Source organism: Tripterygium wilfordii, chromosome 1 (genome assembly GCF_013401445.1).
Source record: "Tripterygium wilfordii isolate XIE 37 chromosome 1, ASM1340144v1, whole genome shotgun sequence".
Lineage (NCBI taxonomy): Eukaryota > Viridiplantae > Streptophyta > Magnoliopsida > Celastrales > Celastraceae > Tripterygium > Tripterygium wilfordii.
Window position 1 is genome coordinate 3,376,619 of NC_052232.1, and position 14,957 is coordinate 3,391,575.

Here is a 14,957-nt window from a genome sequence, read left to right on the forward strand (position 1 = left end):
ATTGAATGTTACTATTATTCTAGCTAATTGATATTCTTACCCTTTCATGACCACAAACACAGAACTTGATATAAAAAATTGTTTACCCCCAAATCTTCCGCATCGCTTAAACCTTCTTCAGCTTTAATCATGGCCCGCAGATTCTCAAAATATCTGGCTGGCAAAGGATAAGAAAAATCATTGTTTGAGATGTCAGATAATTGTAAACCCAAGTTACAATGAGAGTCCTTGTATGGAACCTTGAAAACTATTGGATTTTAGGACAAGGACTTGCAGTTCTTTAAGACTTTTCAACCAATGAGGTAATGTGTCATTTATTCGGTTGTTGCCAAGGTCCAAATGTTCCAACATTTTACAATTCGCTAATGATCCTTGCAGAGGCCCTTCCAGTTGATTGCCCTTGAGGTTAGGTTGAGAGAGAATAAATCACAAGTTAGAGTGAAGGTCAAGAATCCAAAGAGACTTCCATGGAAGTTCTTTTGTAGTTGGCAAGATTCAGATGAGATAGTGTATCAATCCCCACTTCGAACAAATATTTTGCGTTCTGCATACCAATCAGTATACAAATTTCTGATCCAATAAATTGCAGAATCTGATAAGGATCTCCTTACAACCAAGGCCCAACCGACACCCACGGCCCGCAGGCACGCATGGGCCGGCTGTACCAAAGGCCCTCAGGGAGCCCTAAGCCCAATGCCCTGAAAACCTTTGGTTGCAAGGGGAGGCCCAACCTCCCCCTTATATTCTGCACTTCACTCCCACATCTGGGCGATGTGGGACGTGCACGTAACATACCCCCGCTCTTACAAGGCCAACGCCCACGTTGGCCCACGCTGTCCCTAAGACAGGTCGCCCCTTCCGCGAACGCAGCCCCGCCCGGCCCATACCGGGACAGAGGAGCACGTACACATCCCACAGCCGCCCAGCTGGGTGGCTTCGATACCAAATGATAAGGATCTCCTTACAACCAAGGCCCAACCGACACCCACGGCCCGCAGGCACGCATGGGCCGGCTGTACCAAAGGCCCTCAGGGAGCCCTAAGCCCAATGCCCTGAAAACCTTTGGTTGCAAGGGGAGGCCCAACCTCCCCCTTATATTCTGCACTTCACTCCCACATCTGGGCGATGTGGGACGTGCACGTAACATAAAATGATAAGGATCTCCTTACAACCAAGGCCCAACCGACACCCACGGCCCGCAGGCACGCATGGGCCGGCTGTACCAAAGGCCCTCAGGGAGCCCTAAGCCCAATGCCCTGAAAACCTTTGGTTGCAAGGGGAGGCCCAACCTCCCCCTTATATTCTGCACTTCACTCCCACATCTGGGCGATGTGGGACGTGCACGTAACATACCCCCGCTCTTACAAGGCCAACGCCCACGTTGGCCCACGCTGTCCCTAAGACAGGTCGCCCCTTCCGCGAACGCAGCCCCGCCCGGCCCATACCGGGACAGAGGAGCACGTACACATCCCACAGCCGCCCAGCTGGGTGGCTTCGATACCAAATGATAAGGATCTCCTTACAACCAAGGCCCAACCGACACCCACGGCCCGCAGGCACGCATGGGCCGGCTGTACCAAAGGCCCTCAGGGAGCCCTAAGCCCAATGCCCTGAAAACCTTTGGTTGCAAGGGGAGGCCCAACCTCCCCCTTATATTCTGCACTTCACTCCCACATCTGGGCGATGTGGGACGTGCACGTAACAGAATCAGAGTCTAACAAGAAAAGGATGAACCAAGAAAACTAAAGAGACCCAAGAAGCTACAATTTACCCTGCGTATGATAATCTTGCCTTCAGTAACTCCTCCAACAAAATTTTGAAGCTATCCTCAGTTCAACCGTTGTGAGGATCAATTTGTAACTTGGAACAGAGTGCGAAAACCTTAACAGGTTCCAACTGCTTGAGAATCACTGGATCTCGATAATAATCTTGGTCACATGGTTTGGAATTTGAAAGAATGAATACTAAATAAATGATGTCTTCGGTTGAAAGCTATCATACATGGTTCATAATTTTACATATATTGATGCCCGTAATCCTGGTAACTACATGGATATTTTGACAAAAACAAACAAATGGAGTTCAGTAAAACCAACAGAACAAGTGATGCAATATCTACAGTATACTCACCTTTTCTGTCACAACAACAATTGTCTCGAAACCATACTTGAGCTCAAGAAAGAAGCAGCCACGGCTGCTCTGTTTGGACCAACGCCAATCTTTGCAGGTCGGCCTAGTAGATGTCTTTCAAGCATTCTAGCTTCATCACCACCACCATAACCCTGCCAAGCAGGTGACGAGTAGCGTCAACGATTGCAATAGAAAACCACCTAGGGAACTAAGATGAAACAGTATTTTCCTTCAATTAAATCCTCAAAAATGTGATTCAATGGGAGCAGAAATTCCCTTCAACTTGGGGCCCCAACATGTAAAAAGTAAAGCAAGGTCAGTTGCATAGATAGTGTTGGTGCTCATTTTGTCTGTATAAATGAAAAGTTTCAGTGTTTTTTAGTATGTTTTGTTATTTCTTCCGCCGATCAGATTGTTATGCATTCAATTTCAGCAATGTCTAGGGCATGCCAAGTACTAATGACTGCTCACATCTGCTAGTCAAATGCATTTGTGTCTGATGAAGAAATAAATAGCATTTGTAGAAACAGTAGAATAGGCAACAAATCGACTTCAGAACGTGTACATAATGTCACAATTACTGCTTTTTTTTGGGAGGAAGTTCTTAAACAGGAGCTGTATCTGGGTAGTAACTAACTTTTAGGCCTAAACTCAATCCCTTCAACAATGAGGCCCCTCTTATAGTCCTTAGTCTCTATTAGACTACACAAAACAGTGCCATCGTCTCCATGTTCATTGTAGAAACTACCCATTTCAACCTCCATCCACCCGTCTCTCCGTTGAGATAGCCGAGGCTCTTGAGGCATATCCACCGGGAGATCCAGGTGCACCCTATGCTTTTCCTTACACTCACTTCCTTCTACATTGACACACAACTCTACAGGTCTGCGGTTGAACCCATGTCTTGATTTTACAAACTTGAACACAAAATAAGCTGCATAAGTTGTTTCAGGAGACAGAACTTTAGTCTCTATCCTCGCCTTGATGTCGAGCCACCACACGTATCGGAGCTTGGCCACTTGGGAGAACCTGTGGTGCATTGGCATTGTAGTATCAATGTCAAAATACTAACAATTGCAGTAACATTGTTGAGTAGCATTTGAGAAAAATAATACTAGATAGGCTTAACATGCCTAGATTCTGGAAGTGATTTCCATTTCCAATAGCTTGATGTATCTCCCCATGCGATTGAAAGATCTTTTGCCCCTATCATATAACATTTCTTCCCACTCTCTTTCTCCAGTGAAAAGCTCTGCTTCAAGAAAAAGGCAATAAGTAACTTAATTTGATGGAGATTACAGTTAATTGAGAGTTTAGGAACAAAGTACATGAGCTTAGGCATTGTTTCAAGGAGATACCATCTGGCTAATACAGTAATCAGAATGAATTACTATAAGTTCTGAAATAAGAATTCTATAGAAGTGCTAGTTGCTAATATGTGATAATTGTTAGAATCTCAGTCCTAACTAGGTTGCATCAAGTATTGAGAGTATCCTGCAAAAAACCACTGAGGGATAGCCTCGTTGGTGATCTCACTGTGGCCAAACGCTTCGATTCCAGCCAAGATCAATCCTCAGTGCCCAACTCAACTTGTCGGCAGGAAATACGCGGACACTTGTTCGGTCCGAGTTTAGGCCCAACTTGACTGTCCAAAGGGCAAACCTGGTGGTATGTTCTCGGTTACAAAGAAAAGAAGGAAACTATCCTGCAAAATCAGACAAACTACTCTACTAATGTTCAGAGCTGCAGGATGCGATGAATTTGACAATGTTATTTCTTGATCTGCAACCTTAATTTCATGGAAAAGAAAACTACTCTGCTAACGTTAACTCAAAAGATGCACAAAAAGAAGATGTAGGGTTTCCAGGCTCATGATATCATAAGAAATTAAATCAATAACTAGATGAAGACACAAGAATTGACTTGTTCTTACCATGTTACCATTACCAATGAAGATGGGATTCTGGCACAGGTAGAAATAAAGCTCCTTCTTAGGCATAAGAACCAACGGCGACGACGTTGAAGCTGATGAAGTGGAAACTATGTCCTGACAATCAGAGGGCAGAAAACTCCTCCACACAGCATTAGAATCTGCATATTCCTTCATAGAACGCGAAACCGCCGACGATCTGCAAGCGTCCCGCGGTGATGTGTAGGAAATGATGAGGGATATGCTCTCTTCTGGCAACTTCGTAAGGTACTCCATTTTTTTCTCTGTCTTTTCTCAACACATACGAAGGTTCCTAGCAAGTCCCTCAGAGGACTTAATTGATCCATGATTTATGTTTCATCTTTCGTTTCCTTTTCGTTTGTTTCGAGAAATATATCGAAACATTCTAATTCTTTCTTATAGTGCAAATAGCCCCCACCTTCTTTTTTTTTCTATTTCTTCTTTTACGATGGAGATGTATGGATCCATGAGTCTATGTGTTTATATAAATCATGTTCATGGATTAACGAAAATGTGTAAAAGCTCTATTTGCTTCTGCCATTCAATGAGTCTCTTCCTTTTTGCGTATGACATCGTCACTCCCTTTGGCGGCATCTACTAATTTAGAACTTAATTTGAAAGTCATATTTCGACCCGAACGTTTTCAGGATGCCCCTAATAACCAAGGAATGGCAAGTGTTTTATTGCTTTTACTTGTGTGGATCCTATTTCAATGGGAACTTGATGAATCAGAGGCGGACCCAACCCATTAGAGCTTGGGGCATGAGCCCTAATCAATTTTTGTTTTTTTAAAATACGAAAAAATGTCATTTTAATACCCACTTGACAAATGTTGGACGTATAGGTCAAACTAAAATTCTCTTTTCCAAGTACATATTTTCCATATAAGTATCTCTTTTAAAAATTATATTTACATAATTCCCTATTTACCCTTTTTCTTCAATATACATAGATCTTGAACATACATAGATACATAGATATGAGACACCTTCGCCTCCATCTCCACCGTCCGCACCACCTCCGCCTCCATCTCAACCACCGCCATCGCCCGCACCTCCAATCCACCATCAGATCTTCTCTTTCGACTTTTGTGGGGTTTTTGGCTAATTATTGTGTAGGACAGCTTCATGGTTTGTTTTCAATCACCATATCCAAGGTTGTCCGACTTCACGTAGCCATCGATTATCATATTCGTAGAGACTCCATCCTTGTGAGGAGTTTGATGGCATGTGATCGTAATATATTTTATATATTTTTATACCTCACTTTTACATTTATTTTTGTCTCTATTTATTTGAATGGACATGGATATTACATAAATACTCTTAATTTTGGATTGCAGATTAATTTGTACAAAAGTAAAAAAGGCTTCTTTAAGCCCATCAGATAAACCCATGTTCAATGCTTGCTTTGAGATGAATCCAATACAAATAAGGAATGAAGAATACTTGCAGATCAAGAAAGAGAGAAGGAAGGAAATAAATAAAAGAAAGCTTTGGTGTGAAGTTGAAGGAAATACTTTGACAAGAAATAAGAAAACAAGGAAAACCGAATCAGATTGAGAGAAGGAAATCAGAGAATGATTTGGAATTGGCATTGATTGAAGGAAGCTTTTGTCACTATAAAAGGGAGTCCTCTAGCACAATAGAAAACACGAATTGGAGTGCCACATTCTCTAGCTTTTGTTTTTGTTCTTGTTCTTGTCTCTAGTTTTCTCTTTGTTTTTGTTCTTGGTTCATAATGTTCTCATATTTAGTTTCCTTGTGTTCTTATAACATGAGTAACTAAACTTCTTTGCTAGGGCTTGATGTAGCCTAGTATGATTATTGCAAGTACTTCAATTAATTGAATGCATAATTTTGGTTCATGATTCTTGTCTTTAATTTCTATGCTTATAATCTATTGTTTGTTTGGTTGATTGGCCACCAATTGAATGCTCAATTAGATTCATCTAGCTAGGACTAAGGAACGAACCGAATTCACGTGTCTTAGTGGAACTGGAATTAAGGAAATCAATTGTCGACTGCCATGAACAAGGTTTAGGGGATTGATTGGTTGTTATAGTTCTTTAGATCGTAATGAGTTGTTAGCCTTGGGTTAAAAACTGCGAACCGAACAGGATTAATCCATTGTTAATAATATTTGTTGGCACCGCGAACGAACGAACCAACATATTTAAGAAAGAATCAACCCTTGAATCAGAACCATAATTGTGTGTTTGTTAATTGGATGCTTGTGATAGGATTACTAGGTGAAATCATTGCCCTAGTGTTCTTTTCTTATTGGATACAAAATCTGAATTTTATTTCTTTGTTTTTATTATATTTTATTTACATCAATCATTCTTCTTTTCCCAAAATCTCAATCATTCATCAAGTTAGGTACATTAATTAGATTAACTAGTCTCCGTGGGATCGACCTCGTACTTGCATACACTGTACTATTCGTAGACTCTTGTGCACTTGCGAGAATTATTACATCAAGTTTTTGGCGCCGTTGCCGGGGACTAGTTTAGTTTAATTGTGTACTTAGCTTTCTTTTTAAATTTTTTTTTATTTTTCAGGTTGTAAGCAATGGCAGTGGTTGTGCAAGCCGAAACGATGGGTGATCTTGACATCCCCACCATTCCAGAATCTCCATCTTGCATCGTACTTCCGACGGCAGCTAGGAACTACGAGCTTAAGACTATACACTTTAACATGATGCCTTCTTTTCATGGTCTAAGTTCGGAGGATCCACTTAGTCACATTCGTGAAATTTTTAATATGGTTTCCAGCATGTCTTTGTCTACAGGAGTTACTGAGGAGCACTTGAGGTTGAAGATCTTCCCTTACACTATGAAGGACAAAGCAAGGACATGGCTTAATGGTCTGAGGCCGGGTTCACTGGCGACATGGACTGAGGTACAAAATAAATTTTTAGAAAAATTTTTCTCAACTCAGAAAACTGATGCTCTTAGGGATAAGATCATGCAATTTGAACAACAACTTGATGAGTCATTTTCTGAGGCGTGGGAGAGGTTTAATAACCTGTTAACTCAGTGTCCCCATCATGCTTTGCCTTTATTAGTGTTGATGCGTATTTTTACAAGGCACTGACAGTTTCTAGCAAAGCTGCAGTTAATAATTATGCAGGGGGATCGATTAGAAATATGACTCCGACCGAATGTCAAACTTTATTTGAGAGACTTGCTATTGAGACACAACATTCGGAAGTAAGAGGTAAGCGAGCAGGTGTGTATGAAATTTTCAATTTTGATTCTTTTGCACCAAAATCACAGGTTGATGCCATCTCTACCAAGTTGGACATGCTTCTAGCAATGAATGGGCATACGACTCAAGGAGTGGATTTCCCAGAGTTTGTGCAAGAGCAAGCAAATATGATGAACTCCTATAATCGGAATCCACGGTTTGATCCCTACTCTAACTCCTATAATCCAGGTTTTCGGGCACATCCAAACTTTTCTTGGAAGAATACCCAAAACCAAGCCAATCCACCAACCACCACATTGGAGGACATGGTGCGGCAGTTGGCAATTAACCATCAGAAATTGGAGGCACAAGTGGGTCAAATCGCTGAAGCATTGAGTCAAAGGGAGGCTGGAAAGTTTCCAAGCCAAACTGAGATCAATCCGAACCATAGGGAGCATGCCATGGCTATCACACTTTGTGATGAGCAACAAAGCCGAGTTGCTACAAAGTTGGAAGAGCACAAAGTTCAAGCACAAGAGCAGCCGCTTCAACAGTCGCGTCGTGCAATCATGCATGGGTTGCCTGACCCCGATAAACCTGCTCCACCTGTGAGACCTTATGTTCCTCCGATCCCGTTTCCTGGGCGTCTTAGGAGAAATAAAGAAGAAGTACCATTAGTGCAAAAGACAACCCCGAAGACGGATGTGGCACCTTCTGTTGTGCAAGAAGAGAAGAAAGTAGATGAGAATAAGGTGGTTCAACTAACCGAAGAGTGTAGTGCCATATCACAAAAGAAGTTGCCACCAAAGCTTAAGGATCCAGGGAGTTTCACTATACCTTGTTGCATAGCCAATAAAAACTTTGAACATGCTTTATTGGATTTAGGTGCATCAGTTAATCTAATTTCTCTCTCTGTCTTTGAATCTTTGAATGTAGGTGCACTCAAAAAGACCTCTGTGGGCATACAATTGGCTGATCGATCTATTCGATATCCTAAAGGAGTACTAGAAGATGTTTTAGTTAAGATACATGGATTAATTTTTCCAGCTGACTTTCTAGTACTTGATATGCGAGATTGCCAAGGTCATGGAGAAGAAATTCCATTGATTTTGGGGCGACCATTCATGAAGACTGCAAAGATGACAATTGATGTGTATAAAGGCACGCTAACAATGACAAATAATGAAGAAACAGTGACCTTCAAGCCTAAGGTAGCACAAGGTGAGAAATCAATGGAGAAAGTGCTCACTATTAAAGATTACATTGTGGAGAAAGAAGGACATCCAACTGAGGTTGAGTCTATGAATCGACCTAGAGTCATGCCATACGAGAGAGGTAAGCATACTCCCGCCATTGAGTCCTTTCCTTTATCCACTAACAAGTTGTTCCCCTCAATTGTGAAAGTACCCCAAGATAAAATTCTCCAACAAGCGGTTTTTGGAAAAAGGGAAAAAGGATATTCAAATCCTTTTGAGGAATCGACTGCTCTTACAATTCTGAGTAACAAAAGGCATACTTTGGATGTTGAACTGGGTGTGGTTAGAAGAAGGCGATTGCTACAACCCAATGAACTGAAAGTGGGCTTCCAAGTTCACTAATTTAGCTACTTGAAGAGTTACGTCTCGCCTAGACGTTAAATAAAGCGCTTGGTGGGAGGCAACCCACCCGGTAAATTCGTTCCTTTTTATTGTAGATTATTTTAGTTCATTATAGAAGAGCACTCATCCCACATTGAATTAAATTGCTATTTGTGCATCAAATGCAGAAAGGAAAAGTTGTGCCAAAGCGCTGGATTGAAATAATTTTCTGGGACAACTCAGGACGAACCAGAATGCAAGCCATATATGTACGGAAAGATACGGATGTCTAGTTTCTGCAGAATTTTACGGTTCGTGAATCCGAGCTGAGATGAAGGATAAATTGATGATTTTACGACAGCTGTGCAGTGCAGAATTCTACACGGGAATTACTTCCCGAATGTTTTCGCAGTCAGGTTGTATCGCTCTAACTCAGTACTTTTTCTCCACGTTATTTTTCACATTATTTCATGCACTGAGGACATTGCATAATTCAAGTGTGGGGGTGAGAATAGCTTGTTTTGAAAAAACAATTTGAAAAAAAAAAATTTAGTTCCTTCCAAAGCGATGATGAGACATAAATTGTTTAGGTCTAAAATTAGTTTGTTAGTAAAGAGAATTTTCACTAGAATTGAGCTTGAATTACAATTTTTCATGGGCCAATATTAACATGATATGTTGATTGAGAAAGAAGCATGTTTAGACTTGATGTAGACTTGCATAATTACCCTTGTGAGTTTTGAGCCTATATGATTGATACATTATGCATATCAATCCAATTTCTTTCTTGTGTGCTCTCATGATTATATGTTCCTCTAGAACTTGCTTTAAACCTTTTTGAAACTATATTGATACATGTGATGACATGAATATGATTGAGGCATTAGGATGATACCTCTATAGCCAAATTGCCTATACCCTAATGTATTTATCCACTAGAAAGCCCCTTTGAGCCTAAATAAGCCTTTTTATTCATGAAACTTATCTACTTGATCCTTTAACCCGAAAAACAATTACTTACCTAATTCTAAGGAATTAGTAGAGTATACCATGAGATTTTTCAAGTGTTGATGGTGTTCAAGTATGTTGAGTTTGGTGATGAAAAGAATTAAATGTGGGGGAGTTCTTATTTATTTTGGGATGTTATTTGGTGGAGAATAAATTTGATGTCGAACACATGTGCATTAATGTGTCGAAAAAGAAAAAGAAAAAAAAGGGAAAAGAAAAAGAAAAAATATGTAGTATGATTCGACATTGTTTTGAAAAAAAAATAAATAAAAAAAAATATAAAAAAAAATAAATAAAAAAAAAAGAAAGAAAAAAGAAAAGAAAAAGAAGAAATTTATGTGCATGGTGAAAGAAATCTTGAAGTTGTGAAGAATTGGTAGAGAATTGAATATTGAGAATGAAGATTGGGCCGACAAGATGATATATGCCCTAATTTTTGTGTGCTCTACTAGTTCTTTAGAAATTTTGTGATTTTCTATACCACTTTTTCTTTTTACCTTCACCCTTGGCCCCATTACAACCTTGAATAAAGACCTCTTGATTCATGAAGTTACAAGTTTTTGATAGTGTAGAATGGGTGGACAAGCAAGCATATGGTAGGACTGTTTTCATGAGATTAATTGAGTGCAAACACTTTACTACCACTAAATTGAGTGAATCTTGAGAGAATTCCTTGTGAGAAGTTGAAATTGAGTTTGAATGTGCACTATTTCGATTGAGATATGTTGTGTTGATATTGGCCTAATTCTAAACATATATATTTGAGCATGATTCTTTGTGAAATTCTTTAGCTAATGACTAGTTTATAAGACATCTTTGGTGCTTGAGCGAGATTGGAAGGACTTTTTTTTAAATGTTTGTGGGTATCGTTCTGGTAAACCTTCACGAGACTATAACTCGTCCACTAGGGACACCTAGGGGTTTAAAGGCTTGTGTCACATGCTGAGTGCCGCAGCGATTCCTGCGAAAGTGAGTTAGGTTTTTTTATTTTTATTTTATTTTATTTTTTTATTTTACTCGAGGACGAGCAAAAGCTAAGTGTGGGGGTATTTGATCGTAATATATTTTATATATTTTTATACCTCACTTTTACATTTATTTTTGTCTCTATTTATTTGAATGGACATGGATATTACATAAATACTCTTAATTTTGGATTGCAGATTAATTTGTACAAAAGTAAAAAAGACTTCTTTAAGCCCATCAGATAAACCCATGTTCAATGCTTGCTTTGAGATGAATCCAATACAAATAAGGAATGAAGAATACTTGCAGATCAAGAAAGAGAGAAGGAAGGAAATAAATAAAAGAAAGCTTTGGTGTGAAGTTGAAGGAAATACTTTGACAAGAAATAAGAAAACAAGGAAAACCGAATCAGATTGAGAGAAGGAAATCAGAGAATGATTTGGAATTGGCATTGATTGAAGGAAGCTTTTGTCACTATAAAAGGGAGTCCTCTAGCACAATAGAAAACACGAATTGGAGTGCCACATTCTCTAGCTTTTGTTTTTGTTCTTGTTCTTGTCTCTAGTTTTCTCTTTGTTTTTGTTCTTGGTTCATAATGTTCTCATATTTAGTTTCCTTGTGTTCTTATAACATGAGTAACTAAACTTCTTTGCTAGGGCTTGATGTAGCCTAGTATGATTATTGCAAGTACTTCAATTAATTGAATGCATAATTTTGGTTCATGATTCTTGTCTTTAATTTCTATGCTTATAATCTATTGTTTGTTTGGTTGATTGGCCACCAATTGAATGCTCAATTAGATTCATCTAGCTAGGACTAAGGAACGAACCGAATTCACGTGTCTTAGTGGAACTGGAATTAAGGAAATCAATTGTCGACTGCCATGAACAAGGTTTAGGGGATTGATTGGTTGTTATAGTTCTTTAGATCGTAATGAGTTGTTAGCCTTGGGTTAAAAACTGCGAACCGAACATGATTAATCCATTGTTAATAATATTTGTTGGCACCGCGAACGAACGAACCAACATATTTAAGAAAGAATCAACCCTTGAATCAGAACCATAATTGTGTGTTTGTTAATTGGATGCTTGTGATAGGATTACTAGGTGAAATCATTGCCCTAGTGTTCTTTTCTTATTGGATACAAAATCTGAATTTTATTTCTTTGTTTTTATTATATTTTATTTACATCAATCATTCTTCTTTTCCCAAAATCTCAATCATTCATCAAGTTAGGTACATTAATTAGATTAACTAGTCTCCGTGGGATCGACCTCATACTTGCATACACTGTACTATTCGTAGACTCTTGTGCACTTGCGAGAATTATTACATCAGCATGCTTGAACGAAAATCTGTGACATGGACAATCATGAGTGGAGGATTTTTACAGCATGATCAGTTTCGGGAAGCCTTTGGAGGTGCTACAAGCAGGAGTGGACCCACATGGGGACCAAGGGGCCAAGCCCCCACTGGATTTTGAAAAAATAATTAGTAGTTATATATATTTTATCCACCACGACTTAGATTTTGTTTGTGGGTATAGCGGCAAAGCAAGCTTCCTTTTATTACACAGATCCAAGTTTGAATATGGCCTCAAGCATTTTTTTTTTTTAAAACCTATTCTTCTCCTTTGAAGCTTTTACCAACATTTCTTTCTTTTTTAAAACCTACCAGCATGTTTTAAAACCTATTCTTCTCCTTTTAAGCTTTTACTAGCATTTCTTTCTTTTCTAAACCCTACTAGCATGTCTTTCTTTTTCTAAATGCTACCGTGTCGGGGTTTTTATAAGTACTTGGTCTCTATGTATTTCGTGATGTTTTTGTTTTTCACTTTAATTTTGCTATATAATCAACAAAAAATTATCTAATTTTTCAGTAAATAACACTATTGGTGCGTTTGGTACAGGGGTGATGGGGTGTAATGGTTATAAAGGTAATTAAATTTTAAGTTTACTTGTGTTTGTTATGTCATTATAACTTTTACTCCTGTAATAAATTTTAGTAATTGAACTTATTTTTTACACATAAAGTTTATTAGTGGGGGGACCTGGGTAATAAAAAGTAATGAGAAGTTTTACTTCAACCTATTACCCCTTTAAATAAAAAATTCTAAAATCCCATAAGTTATATATACATATATATATATATATATATATAGATACATATACACAGACACACACATATATATGTATATATATACACATATATAAATACATATACACACACATATGCACTGTCTGTGTATATATACATATATATATGTATGTGTATTATATATATATATATATATATATATGCAGATAGTGCGACAGTGCATGTCTGCATATTATATATACACACACACTGTCTGTGTATATGTATATATATGCATTGTCTGTGTATATACATACATATATATGTATGTGTATTATATATATACACACACTGTCTGTGTATATGTATATATATGCACTGTCTGTGTATATACATACATATATATATGTATGTGTATTATATATACATATATATATGTATGTGTATTATATATATATATATATATATATATATATATATATATAGAAATTCTCCTATGTGGACCAAAAGTGTGGACCAAGTTTGTGGACTTGTTTTTCAACCATAGATGTGATGGGTCCCATAATAAATGTGTGGCCCCCACTTATGTTGTGATTGATTACAACCATTGGATTTTGGTCCACAAACTTGGTCCACATTTTTGGTCCACATAAGAGAATTCCTGTATATATATATATGTATATATATATATATGCAGATAGTGCGATAGTGCATGTGTGTGTCTATATATATATATACACTGTTTGTGTATATGTATATATATACATATGCAGACAGTGCATGCACTGTCTGCATATATATATAAAAATAAATATTATATATATATTATATATATATAATATGTGCATACATTGTCTGTGTATGTGTGTGTATTATAATATATATATATAAATAAATAATGTCGGCCATGGGTCGGGCTCGGGCATGGCCAAAATTGGCCCGAGGTGTCGGGCTTCAGGTCGAGCTGACCCAAAAAATGGAGTCCATGCCCGCCTAAGAGGTCGGGTAGGGCCGGGCTCGGACCTAGGCCTACGGGCCAAAATGGTGACCCCTACTCTTGTGTTACGTCTTTGTCATGGATTTGAGTGTTATCAGATTATTTTGTTGAAATTGTTAATAATTGTTGTTATATATATATATATATATATATATGTATGTATGTATGTATGTATATATATATATATGTATGTCTGGCTATGTGTGTATATATATGCATATGTATCTATATTTTTAAAATTTTGGTACATGATAGTCGTAACAATAAAAAACATAATCTCACTTTTTTCTAGTTCGGTTCATTACAATAATATCAAACAAGGGTAATGATATTACACCAGTAACGTATAGTCGTAACAAACAAGAGTAATGAATACTTGGGTAAATTTTACCCTTCTTTACCAAACAAGGGTAACACTTATTCTCCATAATTATTATTACCCTTGTAACATTTACATGGGTAACAAATTATACCCCCAAATTCTTACCCCCATACCAAACGCACCCTAAAAAAAATTTTGTGAACCCCCGCCAACTTTTTGCCCCCCTCACGAAAATTCCTTACTCCGCCCCTGGCTATAGGGAATTGGATTATGTGACATTTACTACTCTTTTGTCAGGATGCAATGAGTCTGGAATGGCCAAGTAGTTACTTCAAGTTCATAGTTGTGTCGTTAAACTGGGATTTGACTCGGACCTTATCTTTTGCGATGGTTTGGTTAATTCAAAATAAAAAATGAAATTTAGTTTGTGCAGTTACTTTGTCAAGGTTTTGTGGACTGCAATCAATCCACTTTCTAATGGTGGAAAGGCAATGATGAAGTTTCTTTATGGTTAGTGGATTATGGAATTTCGTAACATGTTGGGGTTTCCTGTCTTGGATTTATTTGTATTAAGGGTGGTGGTGCAGAATTGGAGATTTTAATATTATGTTAGGGTATGAGTGCATAGGAGTTGGAGCTTAGTGCTAATAATTTCCCTTGAACTGTGCTGAGATTCTTTCAAGAATTGTATGTATATTTATGGAGTAATAAGGATTTTAAAAACAGTAACATTAAAACA

At 38.0% G+C, this 14,957-nt stretch overlaps 2 protein-coding genes and 1 non-coding gene across 3 annotated transcripts; 1 reads left to right on the top strand and 2 right to left on the bottom strand.

The window, feature by feature from the left end:
• Positions 1–2,627: 2,627 nt before the first annotated feature.
• LOC120010783 (putative F-box protein PP2-B2) lies at positions 2,628–4,358 on the bottom strand. Its single transcript, XM_038861674.1, has 3 exons — positions 4,064–4,358; positions 3,264–3,382; positions 2,628–3,159 (listed from the first exon to the last, which is right to left on the bottom strand). Exons 1-3 carry the CDS (start codon positions 4,334–4,336, stop codon positions 2,763–2,765), a joined length of 789 nt encoding a protein of 262 aa, XP_038717602.1. The 5' UTR covers positions 4,337–4,358; the 3' UTR covers positions 2,628–2,762.
• A 2,296-nt stretch (positions 4,359–6,654) lies between these two features.
• On the top strand, positions 6,655–8,280 carry LOC119995556. Its single transcript, XM_038842074.1, has 4 exons — positions 6,655–6,799; positions 6,875–6,984; positions 7,173–8,009; positions 8,209–8,280. The coding sequence occupies exons 1-4, from the start codon at positions 6,655–6,657 to the stop codon at positions 8,278–8,280; spliced, it is 1,164 nt and encodes a 387-aa protein (XP_038698002.1).
• LOC120004278 lies at positions 7,031–7,138 on the bottom strand. Its single transcript, XR_005469484.1, has one exon. It is a non-coding gene; the product is annotated as a small nucleolar RNA R71 (small nucleolar RNA).
• Positions 8,281–14,957: the final 6,677 nt, after the last annotated feature.